Source organism: Dama dama, chromosome 25 (genome assembly GCF_033118175.1).
Source record: "Dama dama isolate Ldn47 chromosome 25, ASM3311817v1, whole genome shotgun sequence".
Lineage (NCBI taxonomy): Eukaryota > Metazoa > Chordata > Mammalia > Artiodactyla > Cervidae > Dama > Dama dama.
The window spans coordinates 38,831,080-38,846,932 of record NC_083705.1 but is presented as its reverse complement, the minus strand read 5'-3'; the positions used below and the strand labels follow the sequence as shown (position 1 = coordinate 38,846,932).

The following is a 15,853-nucleotide window of genomic DNA, read 5'->3' as shown; positions in this document are numbered from 1 at the left end:
TCATTTGTGAAGCCTATTTATATTAATAGTTTCTAAGGAAGAAACTTCCCTGGTGGTTCAGACGGTAGTCTGCCTGCAAGGCGGGAGACCCAGGTTCAATCCCTGGGTCGGGAAGATCCCCTGGAGAAGGAAATGGCAACCCACTCCAATGTTCTTGCCTGGAAAATCCCATGGACAGAGGAGCCTGGCAGGCTACAGTCCACTGGGTCGCAAAGAGTTGGACACGACCAAGCGACTAACACACACACACACAAGGAGGAAACAAGATACTTCTGTTGCTTGCCTGATTCCTAAAATATTCATGCAGAACCTTTATTCATAGGTAAATAATAAAAGAAGGATATATCATAAAATCATAGAAGTAAAAATAGATAGGGCTTCCCAGGTTGCATCAGTGGTAAAGAACCCACCTGCAATACAGGAGACTTAAGAGATCGAGGTTCCATCCCTGGGTGGGGAAGATTCCCTGGAGAAGTGCATGGCATCCCACTCCAGTATTTTTGTCTGGAGAACCCCATGGACAGAGGAGCCTGGTGGGCTACAGTCCGTAGGGTCACACAGAGTCGGATATGACTGAAATGACTTAGCTCGCATGCAAAAATAGGTAAATTCCTACCAGTCCTGTTCTAAGACATGATTTTTCCTGGTTCTGTTCTTCACTTAGTTCATATCCTGTGCTTGTCAGGAGTATGTGAAATGCTGCTCCGGTATTATTCAATTAGCATTTGTCTTTATATTGGTGCCCTTGCTTACTGCATACGTCACTTACAGAAGCAGTTTGAGAGGCTCTACAGAGCTGGAGAAACCATGCATTCAGGAGGCCTGTGTGCAGTTGATAACACCAGATATAAGCCTTATGAAGGCAGTCAGGAGACAGGTCTGTAGGTTTGCTTCTCCACATTCTGATACCATGAATTAATGGGAACAAGGTTTAGGGGGTCTCAGTGTGCTAATGGGCTTTCCAGGTGGCTCATCAGGTAAAGAAATTGCCTGCAATGCAGAAGATGCCAGAGACATGGGTTCGATCCCTGGGCTGGGAAGATCCCCTGGAGGAGGGCATGGCAACCCATTCCTGTATTCTTGCCTGGAGAATCCCATGGACAGAGGAGCCTGGTGGGCTACAGTCCACAGGTTGCAAAGAGTCAGACACGACTGAGCAACTGAGCATAGGACAGCACAGAACTTAATCTTTCCTGCAAGACTTGGCCAATGGATAAGCAACAGTGTCCTACTGGATAGCACAAGGAACTCTATTCAGTATCCTGCAATAAACCATAATGGAAAAGAATATCTTTTTTAAAAAGAATGTATGTATACATGTTTAACTGAACCACTTTGTTGTGCAGCAGAAATTAACATTCGAAATCAATTATACTTCAATTAAAAAAAAAGACTTGGCTAAAACATCTCCTATAAAGCCAGAATGGAGCCCCTCAGTTACAGTTATTGAACCTTTGTTCTGGGCACATCCATGGCACTTTTTGATGTGATATAATATGGTCAGTAACATATCTGAACCCTCAGGAAAGTGTTGGGTGCTCAAAAAAGTTGGATGAATGGGCTTTCTTATTTTAAAATAAGGCTAATCTTCTCTAGCTCTAACTAAACTGATGCTATAAATATCAATATCATGGCGTCAAAGAAATCAAAGGCCAGAAAAATTAAACATATAGGCTTCTTACCTTTAAAGACAGGGATCCAGATAGCAAAAAGTGGTCTATATCAATAACAGAGGCTAAAAACCCAGCTAAAATGATTTCTCCAAAGTCAGTCTTCTTCCTGATTCCAATGACTACTGCCCATGACCACATGCCGATCACGCAGTGTACTGAGTTATCTGAAAGTGCACGAAGCCAGGCATTTTGTTGAATTATGGGAAACTGAAGAAGTCTGTCAGCTACTGTGCAGAATAAGCCCAGACCAAGGCTGGAAAGAAGAGATTCAGTGCTGCACGACTGGAGTAAAGCATGAGACTTCTCAGTCTCCGATGCCATCGCAGAGCAGTACGTCAGCACATGCTAAGCGCCATCACAAAACAGACAGCTCGTTCCTGTGTACATTCCCAGTCATCCTAAAATAGAAAGGAGAGAAAAATATTAATGAAGACTATGGGATGCCATATGATACATAAATTTAAAAATACCAGCAGTAATTCTAGAAGTATAAAATCAAGTTGTAAAAATTGGTATTTCTTCTCTTTAACTGTTTGCTTATTTTTGGCCATGCTGGGACTTCACTGCTGCTCAGGCTTCTCTCCAGCTGTGGCGAGCGGGGGCTCCTCTCTAGTTGTGATGCAGGGGTTTCTCCCCGCGGTGGCTGCTCTTGTGGAGCTCAGGCTCTAGGCACAGGGGCTTCAGCAGTTGTGGCAGCTGGGCTTAGCTGCTCTGCAGAATGTACAATCTTCCCAGACCAGGGACCAAACGAGTCCCCTGCATTGGCGGGTGGACTCTTACCCACTGTACCACCAGGAAAGGCCTTTTTTCTTTAACTGTTATCTGTAATTTCATCCCCCCCCCCCAGCTTTATTGAGATATAAATGATACACAGCACTGTGTAAGTTTAAGCTGCAGAATGTGATGATTTAATATACATATATATGGTGAAATGATCATAATACAGTTAGCATATCCATTACTTCACATGGCTACCTTTGAGTGTGTGCAGTGAGAACATTTTATGATATACTGTCTTAGAATCTTCCAAGTGTTGAAAGAAATAGTATTTCTTAAGTTTATATATAATAAGCCACGTGGCCCAAAGAGAACAAGTCCTACAAGACTAGCCTTGTAGGAACAACCGTTTAGATGGTAGCGTGTATCAAGGGAAATTCAAGAAAACCCGCTGACTAATCTATTACTTTGAAGTCATCAAATCTTTCTTTCAGCAATGTGTACTACAGAGTAGTGGGCATCCACCCCAGCAACTGCTTTCCATACTTTTTTCTGATAACAGCATCACCTTCCTTTGGGAAAAGTGCTCATCACAATACCCAGACTCTGCAGCTGATCAATTAGAACTGTCTCCCTTACTAGTAGTAGTGATTAAATAGCAATGACTAATTAGTAATAATTTTATAGTAGTGAATAGTAGTGATTACTCTGCTGAAGAAGGTGACCCCAGCTGGGCCAATCAGGCTCCTTATCAGAATTTTTCCAAGTGGAGCTGATGGAGAAAGTTCCTTTACTTCTTATAGAACATAGACTCAACTACATGGAAGAGCCTAGGAAAAACGAATCATAAGGACATCAAGTCCTCAGGACCAATCTCTAAGGTTCTTAGAGCTTCCCTGGTTCCTGCAACTCACCTTTCACTTCTATGAGCTACTTCAGGATTTTCTCAATAAGTCCCCTTTTCCTTACTGTTACCTCTAACCAAAGAACCTTAACTGACATAAAAAAGCAATTGTAATTCTGAGTGCTCACCTGGCATACAATATTGAGATCACTTATCCAGTTAAAGTTATTAATATTGTGTGATACCTGAAGTTTTTGCTTTGTATTGTTGTGTCTTAGTTCTGAGCATTAAAGACTAACTAAATGATTTATTGAGAATGATTCAACTTCCATTCTGTAATGAAAACTATACATAGATCACTGTATATATTCTAACAATTTATAGAGAAATGCAAAACACCTAAAATAGGACCTTTAAAAAGGTCTAAGTTGAAGGACTTGTACCATCTGACTTTAAGTCTTACTATAAAGCTACGTAACCAAGAATGTGGTACCATTATGAAGATGGACAAATGAATCAATGCAACAGAATAGAGAGTGGGTTCACAAAGAGATCCACACGCATGGTCAACTGATTTATGACAAATATGCAAAGGAAAGTCAGAAAGGACTTTCTGACTTTGAAAGGAGAAAAGACTCCTTTCAACAAATGGTGCTAGAACAACTGGATATCCATATGCAAAAATAATGAATCTCAGTCCATACCTTCCTCCCCATACAAAAATTAACTCAAAATGGATCACAGACCTAAAAGTAAAACAAATCTATAAAACTTCTGGAAGAAAACACAGGAGGATATCTTTGTCCTTGGGTTATACAAAGAGTTCTTGGTAGCAGTATCAAAGCTCCATTGTTTAAAAAGTTAACAAATTAAGCTTCATTAAACTAAAGAACTTGTGCTCTTTGAAAGACAATGTTAAGAGAATTAAAACACAAGACATAGATTGGGAGAAAATATTTGCATATTTCATATTTGATAAAGGATTTCTACACAGAATAAAGAATTCTGAAAACATGATAACAGAAAAACAGGCTGATACAAAGATGGATGAAAGATTTGAAAAGGTACTTTACAAAGATGATATACAAATGGTCAATAAGCACATGAAATATGCTCAACATCATTAATTATTAGGGGAATGGAAAGTAAAACCACAATGAGATTCCAAACATAACTATCAGAATGGCTAAAATTTAAGGCTGACCATTTCCAAATGATGGCAAAATGTGGAGTAGTCAGAACTCTCATACATTATTGGTGGAAATGTAAGATGATACAACCACTTTCCAGTTTCTGAGAAAGTTAAACATGCTCCTACCATATGACTCAGTCAGTCCATTCCTAGGCATTTACCTAAGAGAAATGAGAGCAAACATCCACACAAAGACGTGCACAGCAATGCTCATAGCAGCTTTGTGTTTTTTTTAACATTAGCTTCAAACTGGAAGAACCCAACTGGATAAACAAAATATGGGAGGAAAAAATAAATTAAAAAAAAAAAAAAGCCTACAGTAAAAGCCCATAGGGTGCTTCCTAGGTGGCACTAGTGGTAAAGAACCCACCTGCCAATGCAGGAGCCCTAAAGAGATGCAGGTTCCATCCTTGGGTCAGGAAGATCCCTTGGAGGAGGGCATGGCAACCTACTCCAATACTCTTGCCTAGAGAATCCCTTGGACTGAGGAGCCTGGCATACTCTAGTCCATGGGGTCACTAAGGGTTGGACATGACCGAAGCGACTTAGCACAAAAACTTATAGAACTGTACAAAGAATGAACCCTAATGTAAACTGTGGACGTTAGTCAATAATATATCAATACTTGTTCACTAATTGTATCAAATGTGTGTGTGTAATGTAATGTATGTGCATGATCAGTTTTGTCCAATTCTTTGCAACCCCGTGGACTGTAACCTTCCTGGACTGACCCGGGAAGATCTCCTGCATCTCCTGCATTGCAGGCAGAGGCTTTACCGCGGGGCCACTGCGGAAGCCAAACAAACATGCCACACTCTTGGAAAAAGTTAATAATAGGGAGAAATGTGTAGAGGAAGAATGGATATATGGGAATACTTTCTACTCTGCTCACCTTTTCTGTAAACCTAAAACTGTTATAAAACAAAGTATTTTTAAGAAGCAAATAAAGTATGGGAAAATGTTATAATTGTTACATTTAGGTAATGAACATACTTTAGTTCATTATACTCTACTTTTATGTTTGAATTTCTTATCTAGAAATGTTTTTTAAAAAAGTACCTAGTATGATCCCACTTATATAAAATTCTAGAAAATGCAAGAAAGGAGGGGCAGGAAGGATTAAAAAGGAGCATAAGAAACCTGGAGAGACAGATTCATTACTTCATTACCTTGATTGTGGTAAGTTTCATGGTTTATAGTTTCATACCCATACCAAAATGTATCAAACTGCACATTTTAAATATATGCAGTTTATTATATGTCAATTATACTCCAATAAAGATGTTAAAAAGTTAGGAAAATATACTTTATTGTCAGTAACAATAGTAGCCTTTCATGTAAGGAGCAATCTGAAAACAAGAAAGAGATTATGGAAATAAAAAACCTGACTGCCCAAATAAAAAGTCAATACAAGCAACACAGAGTAAAATGAATGCTTCAAAAAACACAATTAATAAAAATACATTCAAAGAATTTTCTAAAAGTTTGAGGGTGAAAAAAAGGACAAAGAGACAAGCTCTTAGTTGGTACCGGCGGATGTCAGTCGTTTAAAAAAAAAAAAAAAAAAGGACAAAGAGTTGGACATTGAAAGAAAAAACAAAAAAAAAAAAAAAAAGAAAGAAAAAATAAATTCAAAAAATAAGGAGAGGGACTTCTCTGGTGGTCCAGTAGCTAATACCCCATGCTCCCAATGTAGGGGGCCCAGGTTTGATCCCTGGTCAGGGAATTAGATCCCACATGCTGCAACTAAGATTCAGAGCAGCCAAATAAAAAATAATTATAAATATTAAAAAATAAATAGAGAGAAAATCCTTAAGACCCAAAACAACAACAACAGTTATCTGCAAAAGAAACAGAATGTAATTAACACCAACACCAAACATTGTTGGACAACAATTACAGAGCTCTGAGAGAAGAGGATTATGACAACAGGAACTCTAAACATAACTAAGTTATAGCATCTATGTGACAATTATAAATTATAAGATTTTTACCTTAGAAATTGTAACACTTATATATAATGTTTTGGGAAAAAATAATCAAGGGGCAGGTCTTTTAAATTTTTATGGGAAGAAGAGAAAAATACATAAAACTTGCTCAATATAGCAAAGTAGAAAAGTAATCTATGAAGAAGAAAATTTTACTCCCACCCTTACACACCAAAAATAAAAAAGAAAACAAACATGTCAAACACAAATACTATAATCAATATGAATGTATTAAATTTCTCTATAAAGAGACAGCTTGGAAAAGAAAGAAACATCTATGAAGTTACTGTTCATAAGAAAACATCTCAAACAAAAAGTCTCAGCAATATAGAAAATAAAGAGCTGAGAAAAATATCTATCTAGAAAACACAAACACAATGAAGCAGCAGTGGTATTAGGCTGGTGCAAAAGTAATTGCAGTTTTGCATTGTTGAACTTTGCCGTTTGATGTTGGAATACACTCTTAAATGTGGTTATGTTATATACCATTTTAATGTACATCTCTTGCTTTATGTTTTTCACCAATGACTTATTACTTGCTGTTTCCGTTCAGTTCAGTTCAGTTGCTCAGTCGTGTCCAACTCTTTGTGACCCCATGAACCATAGCACGCCAGGCCTCCCTGTCCATCACCAACTCCTGGAGTCCACCCAAACCCATGTCCATTGAGTTGGTGATGCCATCCAACCATCTCATCCTCTGTTGTCCCCTTCTCCTCTTGCCCTCAATCTTTCCCAGCATCAGGGTCTTTTTAAACGAGTCAGCTCTTCGCATCAGGTGGCCAAAGTATTGGAGTTTCAGCTTCAACATCAGTCCTACCAATGAATATTCAGGACTGATCTCCTTTAGGAGGGACTGGTTGGATCTCCTTGCAGTCCAAGGGACTCTCAAGAGTCTTCTCCAACAACACAGTTCAAAAGCATCAATTCTTTGGTGCTCAGTTTTCTCTATAGTCCAACTCTCACATCCATACATGACCACTGGAAAAACCATAGCCTTGACTAGATGGACCTTTGTGGACAAAGTAATGTATCTGCTTTTTAATATGCTATGTAGGTTGGTCATAACTTTCCTTCCAAGGAGTAAGTGTCTTTTAATTTAATGGCTGAAATCACCATCTGCAGTGAATTTGAGTTCCCTTAGGGCTCAGGAATTCACAATGGAGAACTGGAGTGGATGATGACTGTGATATCCTTGTTTACTGGCAGAAAATACTCCATTTCTTGGGGTTTCCATCTGCCTGCAATGCAGGAGACCAGGGTTTGAGCCCCTGGAGTAAGAAATGGCAACCCACTCCAGTATGCTTGCCTGGAGAAGTCCATGGACAGAGAAGCCTGGTAGGCTACAGTTCATGGGGTCACAAAGAATCGACACAACTGAGAGACTAACACTTTCACTCCATTTCTCAGAAGAGATAGAGGGAGAGAGAGTGAAAATGTATCATTACACTCCTCAGGAAGAAAAAGACAATTACATTAATTTGTAAGTGAAATGATTGCCTATACAAGATAATAAATTGAAAATTGTTAGAATTTAGAGCTTCCCAGGTCTTGCTAGTGGTAAAGAACCCGCCAGTCAATGCAGGAGACATAAGAGATGCGTGTGGGTTTGATTCCTGGGTTGGGAAGATCCCTTGGAGGAGGGCATGGCAACCCACTCTAGTATTCTTGCCTGGAGCAACCCATGAACAGAGGAGCCTGGCAAGCTATAGTCCATAGGGTTGCACAGAGTTGGACACAACTGAAGCAACTTAGCCTATCCTAGAATTTAAGTTGCAAAAGGTGGCTTAGCCAAGCCTAGAATTTAAGTTGCAAAAGGTGGCTAATTCAAGATAAATTATTAATATACCAGCAATAATCAAAAGGGGAAACTACCAGAAAATGAACATTCATAACAGCAATAAAAACTCAAATATCAAGAATAAACTAAACAGATAATGCACTGCGTGTGAAGAAAATGACAGAACTGTATTATGTCAATCAGCTATGTAGAGCTCTTGTGGCTTTGTGCTATGTTCCAGCTAAGCTGGAAGTACACTTCCCAGAATCCCCTTCCTCGTTATGTGTCGTGCTGGCTACAGGAGCCTCTGTACATGGAACTTGGAAAGCAGACGTGAAGCAGCGGCCATATTTTTTAACTCTGAAGGTTGGTGCTGGACACACTGTGGGCCTTGCACGTGTATTTGCTGATCTGTCAGCTCACCTTGCTGTCACGGGCAGGCTAGGCCTGCAGCTCCTCAGCTCCCACCATATCTTCCTTCACCCTCTCCAAGTCCTGGGCCTCTCCTGCAGGTCACCCACAGCATCAAAACTGAAGCTGGTGAGAAGTCAATGCAGATTGCAATGTCCTTGTTCTCACCCACATCCACCTTCCCTTCCCAACTGTCTAGCTGACATGCTTCACGCCCAAAAACAGACTCAGAGGCAACAGCCTGCTCACTCAGTCCCTACAGTTACAGAAGGTCTTTCTTATTCATTAGCATGCAAAGTAGTTTTGCTTCTTTGATGGAACTTCACTGATAAAAGAGCCAGACCATTTTATTAAGGAGACCAGATGGATGGTATTACTGTCCTCAAATTAATCTATAAATTTAATGTATCTCTAATCAAAATTATAACAGGGATTTTCTTTTAGCAGCTTCACAGAATGTTTTCAGACTGGCATTCAATCCTAGGTGGCACTAGTGGTAAAGAACCTACCTGCCAATGCAAGAGACAAAAGAGAAGCAGGTTTGATCCCTGGGTTGGGAAGTACCCCTGGAGAAGGAAATGGCAAGCCACTCCAGTATTCTTGCCTGGAGAATTTCATGGACACAGGGGCCTAGCAGGCTACAGTCCATTGGGTTGCAAGGACATGGCTGAATAGACTTAGCAAGCAAACTTGCAAAAGCAGTGATGTGAACACTGAAAAGTGAACCCAAAATCTGAGACAGATCAAGTGTGTGTTTCCAGAAGGGGGAAATGTGTGTACCATTCCAAACTGGTAAGGAACAATTATTATTTTACTCAGATCTTGTGTCAGTTAGGTTTCTTAAGTGCATGGAATAGAAAGCACTCTGGCAATAAAAGCAAAAAGCATTTATTAAAAGGATATTGGGAAATCACAGTCTTGCCAGGTTTCAAGAAACAAGTTTCAAACTATGCCTCAAGCACTGAGTGCACATGACACCAGACACCTGCAGTGAAGACCTCCCTGCCCCTGAACCCAGCTTACACTGCTTAACCCATCACCAGATATTATCATTGGCATTGCTGCTAGTTCTGCCTCATCTGATGCTGTTATAAAGATTCTTGGAGTTCTGTTTTTTTGCTCTCAATACAAAATTCAGAGTTGGGCACTGGCTGGGCCTAAATCACATGCCCATTCCCTAGCTGCAAGGGAGGCTGGAAAAGATAGTATTTGGCCTTTTCAGCATAACTAGTAGAAAGTGGTTCTTTTCTCCTTCTACACACATTAGAAGAGGAATCTCAAAAGTATACTATGCTGAGTCTGCAATGGTAATGGGTCTGTTACAAAAGGCTTTAATTGCTAAGTAGTACTGAAGAGTCAATCATCAGGTGAAACCTGAGATTGGATCATCTGTGCAATGCTCAGTTTTATATGGCAGAGTTGTTTAAACAACTTTAGATTTCAAAATGTCACATTCACAAGGATTAGAGTTTTATATTAATAATATAGACCATTTCTCTGGTTAAATTAAGAGAGGGAATCAGTTTGACTGACTAGCTGCCTGGAAATTTTCCACAGTCAAGAGAGCTTTTGTAATCAGTTTGCTATCAAACTTGGGATATTTACATGAATTTGTAAACAGACTTCTACAAAGTTCAGCTGGCTAGACTTTTAGAGAGGAGCTCAAAAATATTTTAAAAATACTGATAGACATGACTGTATAAAAATGTAAACTCATGCATGGCAAAGTTAAACACTAATACATGGAGGAAATTTTGAACATTTATGATGGAGAAAGATAAGAAGCCTTACTTTACAAAGGGTTTTTAAAATTAATGAGAAGATGGGACCTTCCTGACGGTCCCGTGGTTAAGAATCCGCCTTGCAATGCACGGGATGCAGGTGCAGTCCCTGGTCAGAGGGAACTAAGATCCCACATGCCACAGAGAAACTGAGCGCCCAGGCCACAGCTGCTGAGCCTATGAGCTCTGGTGTCCGCATACCACACACAGCTAGGGTTTGTGAACCACAATGAAAGACCCCACAAGACACAATGAAGACCTGAGGGCTGCAACGAAGACCTGATGCAGTCAGATAAAAACGAAAAAGTAAGTATCTCAATAATAATGTGGCTATGTCTAAGAAAAGGCAATTAGGAAAAGGAAGAAATACAAAGATCCAGAAAAGTATTAAAGTATTTCAACCTTATTGGTAATCAATTGAATTTAATTTAAAACAATGAGATTTCAATCTAAGATTGACAAAAGATTGCTAATGATCTGTTAATGGTGGGGAAATGATCACCCTAATAGAGTATTAGCAGTTGTATAAATTGGCATAACTTTTCTCAAATAATTTGATAATATGTACCAAAAATGATTAATAAATGAGCAAATACTTTTGACTCAGCATTTCCATTTCTACAAAATTATCCTAAGAAACTAATTAGATAAATACAAAGAGTTACACATGGATGTTCAGCATGGCATTGTTTATGAGGAAAAGTTAGAAACTATGTGCCCAAAATACAGGACTACTGAAATAAATTCCATATTATTATGCAGTCATTAAAAAATACTTATTCCCCAATTTATTGACATATTAGATATTAAAATTTTAAAGGTATCCTATTAAAATCATACATAAAATATTAAATTTTTGTTAAAAATACATACATACGTGTAAAAAACCTGGGAGACTGTTCATTCAGCTTGTCTGTCACTGGTGGGCTTACATGTGATCATTATTTTTTTCCTTTCTTTGATTTCCCCCAAATTTTCAATATTATGAACACAAAACCAATAAAACTCCTCTGAAAAGTTAGTTAGAAGTAATTAAACTCAGACCACAATGATAAACTCAGCTTCATAAAAGTGTAATTTTTTAAAATGTAGAAATATATTTATAACATTATAAATATTAAGAAAATGTTAGAATATACAACATTAATAAACATTAATAAAGTTGTATGCATGCATGCATGCTGTCACTTCAGTTGTGTCCGACTCTGTGTGACCCTATGGACTGTAGCCTGCCAGGCTCCTCTGTCCATGGGATTCTCCAGGTAACAATACCAGAGTGGACTGCCATGCCCTCCTCCAGGGGATCTTCCCAACCCAGGGACTGAACCTGTGTCTCTTACATCTCCTGCACTGGCAGGCAGGTTCTTTACCACCAGTGCCACCTGGGAACCTGTAAAGTTGTATACAAATCTCATAAGTCCAATTTATAGTACAATATAAAAATAATGTATTCACATTTATGTATTGGTTGGCACATGAAAAGTCTATATGAAAGAGTTCCATATCTCTAGATGAAATAAATTTATGAAGGTTCCATTAATATTTTTAATAGTGTGAAGAATACTTGCTTTGTAGATAACAACTATTTTGTTAATGATATTGGACCCTACAACAATCCTCAAATTCTTTTGTTGTTGTTTAGTCCCTAAGTCGTGTCTGACTCTTTTGTGACCCCCTCATGGACTATAGCCCACCAGGCTCCTCTGTCCATGGGATTTCCCAGGCAAGAATACTGGAGTAGGTCGCCATTTCCTTCTCCAGGGGATCTTCCCAACCCAGGGATTGAACTCTTGTCTCCTGCATTGGCAAGCAGATTCTTTACTACTGAGTCACCAGGGAAACTCCCTCAAATTCTTAATCATTTGCAAAAATGAAAAAATGAAAATTATTCTCTAAAGCACAAAGATTGAGTTATAGTCTACAGATTCTTCCAAGATTAGGAAATAATGATTTCAAGGTATTTTCAACCAAGAAATACAACCAAAATGCAAGAGACCTCCAAGGTCATGAATCCTTTCTATATACCTTAAGATTTATAGCTCCATAAGTCATGAATCATTTGTGTCTACTTTGCAAAGTAAGCATTTGACACCTGAATGGATAAAGATGTCAATGTGTTTAAAGGCTCAGTATATATAAAGTTTATAAAATATTCCTTGAATCAAGGATAACATCATTATCCACTCAGCTGGATGGAAACTGGGACACACAAAGCTTGAATTAATGACCAAGCCAGAGAGGTGCCACACCATCAACAACATCGCCCTCCTTCAGTAAGCTGTGGCCTGTAAATTAGTCCTGAGGAGAAAGGCGGCCAGTCAGGTTCTCCAGATGAGTGTGAGGAGAACGTAGGCTGGGCACAGTATACACAGAGGCCTAACAAAACAGCTCTTCTGCCATTCAAACTTTGCTTCTATATGCATTTAATTACAGATTCACTGTCAAATCTCATCCCAGAAAGCACACAGAAATAAAAGGTCATCATCCACCTAACTGCAAATTGCATCATGTCTCTGTAAAGCCATTTCATTACATCCATCTTTTTTTACTCACTAAACAATTTTCAACCATCAATAAATATATTTAAATGTTACTCACCGTGTATTTTACTTGATGAATTCAGACACAAAAATGACCAGGTAGCTAATAAAGTGTCATGAGCAAAATAAAACAAGATCACTTAAAGTATTTAAATGATGATCCAAGTTTAAAGTGATCTGAAAAAGAAAAAATTGTTTACAAAATAACTATACAGTAGTTTATGAATAGGAACAGATACACATAATAGGGTGACACAAATTGCATTTTAAATGGAAGGTGTAAACAGCTTGCTTGATGAGAGAGAAATAAAAAGCACACTTGAGTAAACTCTGAAGCAGATCCTTCAGCCCCAGTCAAGCCTTCAGATGCCTGCAGCCCTGCCAATATCTAGAACTACAACTTTGAGACCCTGAGCAGAACCACCCAGCTAAGCCTCTTCCAAAAATCCTGGCCCAAAGATACAGTGAGGTAGTAACTGTTTACTCTTTTAAGCCTAAAAGCTTTGGGGTAGTCTGTTTTGCAGCATGGATAGCTAAAACAGTAGTTTCTCTTTTCAAGAAAGGTATAATTACGGCCCCAGAAACACACAACTGGAACATCTATTCCACTGAAACTATTGTTGCAGATGTATAGAATAGATTCTGGGTGTAAGAAATTTAATAGGTGTACTTCCTCTTATTACCTCTGATAAGAACACCCAGTCCATGGGGTCGCAAAGAGTGACGTGGTCCATGGGGTCGCAGAGTCTGACAGGACTAAACGACTGAATTGAGAACACCCAAGTGTCCCATTTGTCTTCATTTCCCTTCTTCCTGTTTCCCCACTTCCTGCTCCTCCCCCATAAACAGAATGGGCTCTAGAACCTCTTAAACTGTAAAACAGCTTTATGTTTATTTTACATATTCACTTTTGTTGGGCAAGTTCATTACGAGAATTGTAATTTTCTTTTAAACTTGTCATGCATGAAGCTAATGTGCTGAAGGTGTTTAATATCTCATTATACTAATACAAGGAGAAAACAAGTTAGCAATCCTCAGCCTGTGAACTAAAGATACTATTTGTAATGATATCTGCCATAACCTCCAGTTACTCAGATCATAAATTTCCATGACTTGCAGGAGACACTTTCTGCAACAGCCAAAACTCTACCACACACCATCTCCATTACAGTATAATGCCATCAACTATGGGGCCTTCAGGGCTTCCCAGGTGGCGCTAATGGTAAAGAACGCGCCTGCTAAACCACGAGACCTAGGTTCAGTCTCTGGGTCAGGAAGATCCTCTTAAGGACACGGCAACCCACTCCAGTATTCCTGCCTGGAGAATCCCGTGGACAGAGGGGCCTGGCGGGCTACAGTCCATGGGATCGCACAGAGCCGGACACGACTGAGCGACTAAGCACTTGAGCCGGGGGCGTATTAAGGGCCCTCGTGTCGGGTAAGGATGGCAATGGGCAACTCAGGCAAAAGCGCCGGCACCCCGTCCAGACCCAAGGAAACGCAAGGGGCGCGGAGCTTAGATGAGGGCTGGACGCCTATGGGATCTCAAAGGCGCGACAAAGCCGAAGGGCTCCGGGCCACTGCCGGTCGACCACACTTCACCTGCTCCCGGGTCCCGTGCGCCTGACGCCCCGGCACGCCTTCCCCACCGGGAACCTGGATCTTCTAGACTTTCAGGTTCAAGTGGTCCCCGCTTCCGGCCTCGCACCTCAGGACGCAGTTTCGCGGCGTCCATACAGTCCGTTTCTCGCTGAGGACCAAAGGCAACCACCATCTGCTCCGCCCGCAGAAGCAAGCCTGCGACGCGAACTGCGGCCCCGGCCCCGCCCCCTAATACCCTCTCCACCGTCCTGTCGGTACTATAGAGATGCCGGCCGCAGGCCAGAGCGGCCACGTCACCTCACCACTCCCCCCTACGTCGTTACGGGAATCGAGAGGACGCCGGGATACTGGTTCCATTCCCCAGCCGACCGGAACGCTGCTTTAGTGTTCGTTAGATGAGAGGGTGGGTATCTCGTGTTACCCCGAAAGTCGTGCTCCCCAAAAGGAGACATTTGGGACAGTGGGGTGGGAAGTGAAAAGTGACTTGTTGGTTTCCATCTTGAACCTGAGGATTTGTTTTTCGGCTTAGCCGCAGCTGTCCACAGCGCACCCAAGCTGCGGCGGGAAGCGGGGACAGACACGTAGTTAACCTCACCAAATGTGGGAAGCGTGGCCTTAGACGCTTGAGCTCGGAGACACCGGCTGTCCCGGGTGTATTGAGATATTTCCGACTTCCTGCAAAGGATCCTTTACGAAGGGCGTAGGAGTTTTTCACTCCGCGAGACTGCGCGACTTTGCAGGCCTGAAGCACTTTAGTAGCGCTCCACCGCCCCCTTGGGGAGTTCTTGATAATTACTCTGCGTTTGTGCGGTGGACTTTGGGGGCCGCTCCTTGTGGTCGGCAGTGACAAGGCCGGAAGGCTTAATCGTGACTACTAATTCCCCCGAGTCGAAAAAGACAACATAAAAGGTAGCTTGACCTTGATTAACTGGGCTGACAAGGTGCAGGTGTTTAGTAGGTCTGGCCAGTTCCCATCACGCCTTGGGAGTGGTGGGTGCTCTCCAAGCACCAAGGAGACATCTAGCTTGACATTTTACCCTAGGAAGTACTGGCCCAAAAGAGGGGACTCAAAGAGGAACATTTTTTTCTCTTTCTTACCTGCTTTCTCAAAACAAGTGTTGGATGTAATGCAGGGGCAGCATTGGGATTGTATCAATACTGATAGATAGTGGAAGGAGACGGTAGAAAATTGGAATCTTCCATCTCAGGTAAACTTCTAGGCCTCTCACAGAACCTTAAGGTGTGGCTTAGTTTTTGCTATAGAAGTTTTCATTGCTTGACACACTCTTGGTTCTGAGCTAAGGAGGGAGGAAATTATACATATTTTA

The 15,853-nt window shown here is 40.7% G+C and overlaps 1 protein-coding gene across 4 annotated transcripts in view; it reads right to left on the bottom strand.

Moving 5' to 3' along the window:
* TMEM267 (transmembrane protein 267) overlaps positions 1-15,240 on the bottom strand; it is a 32,872-nt gene extending 17,632 nt beyond the window's left edge. For 2 of the 4 annotated variants that reach the window (XR_009690567.1, XM_061129843.1), the window contains exons 1-3: positions 14,526-15,056; positions 12,982-13,100; positions 1,683-2,071 (exon numbers count right to left, since the gene is read on the bottom strand). Coding sequence is in view for 3 of the 4 variants with exons in the window: in XM_061129843.1 (XP_060985826.1) it covers positions 1,683-1,994 (312 nt within the window). In the remaining variant the exon portion in view is untranslated. Of the gene's footprint in view, positions 1-1,682; positions 2,072-12,981; positions 13,101-14,525; positions 15,057-15,120 lie in introns of those variants that run through there. The other 2 variants (XM_061129845.1, XM_061129844.1) reach the window with 2 other exon arrangements.
* Positions 15,241-15,853: the final 613 nt, after the last annotated feature.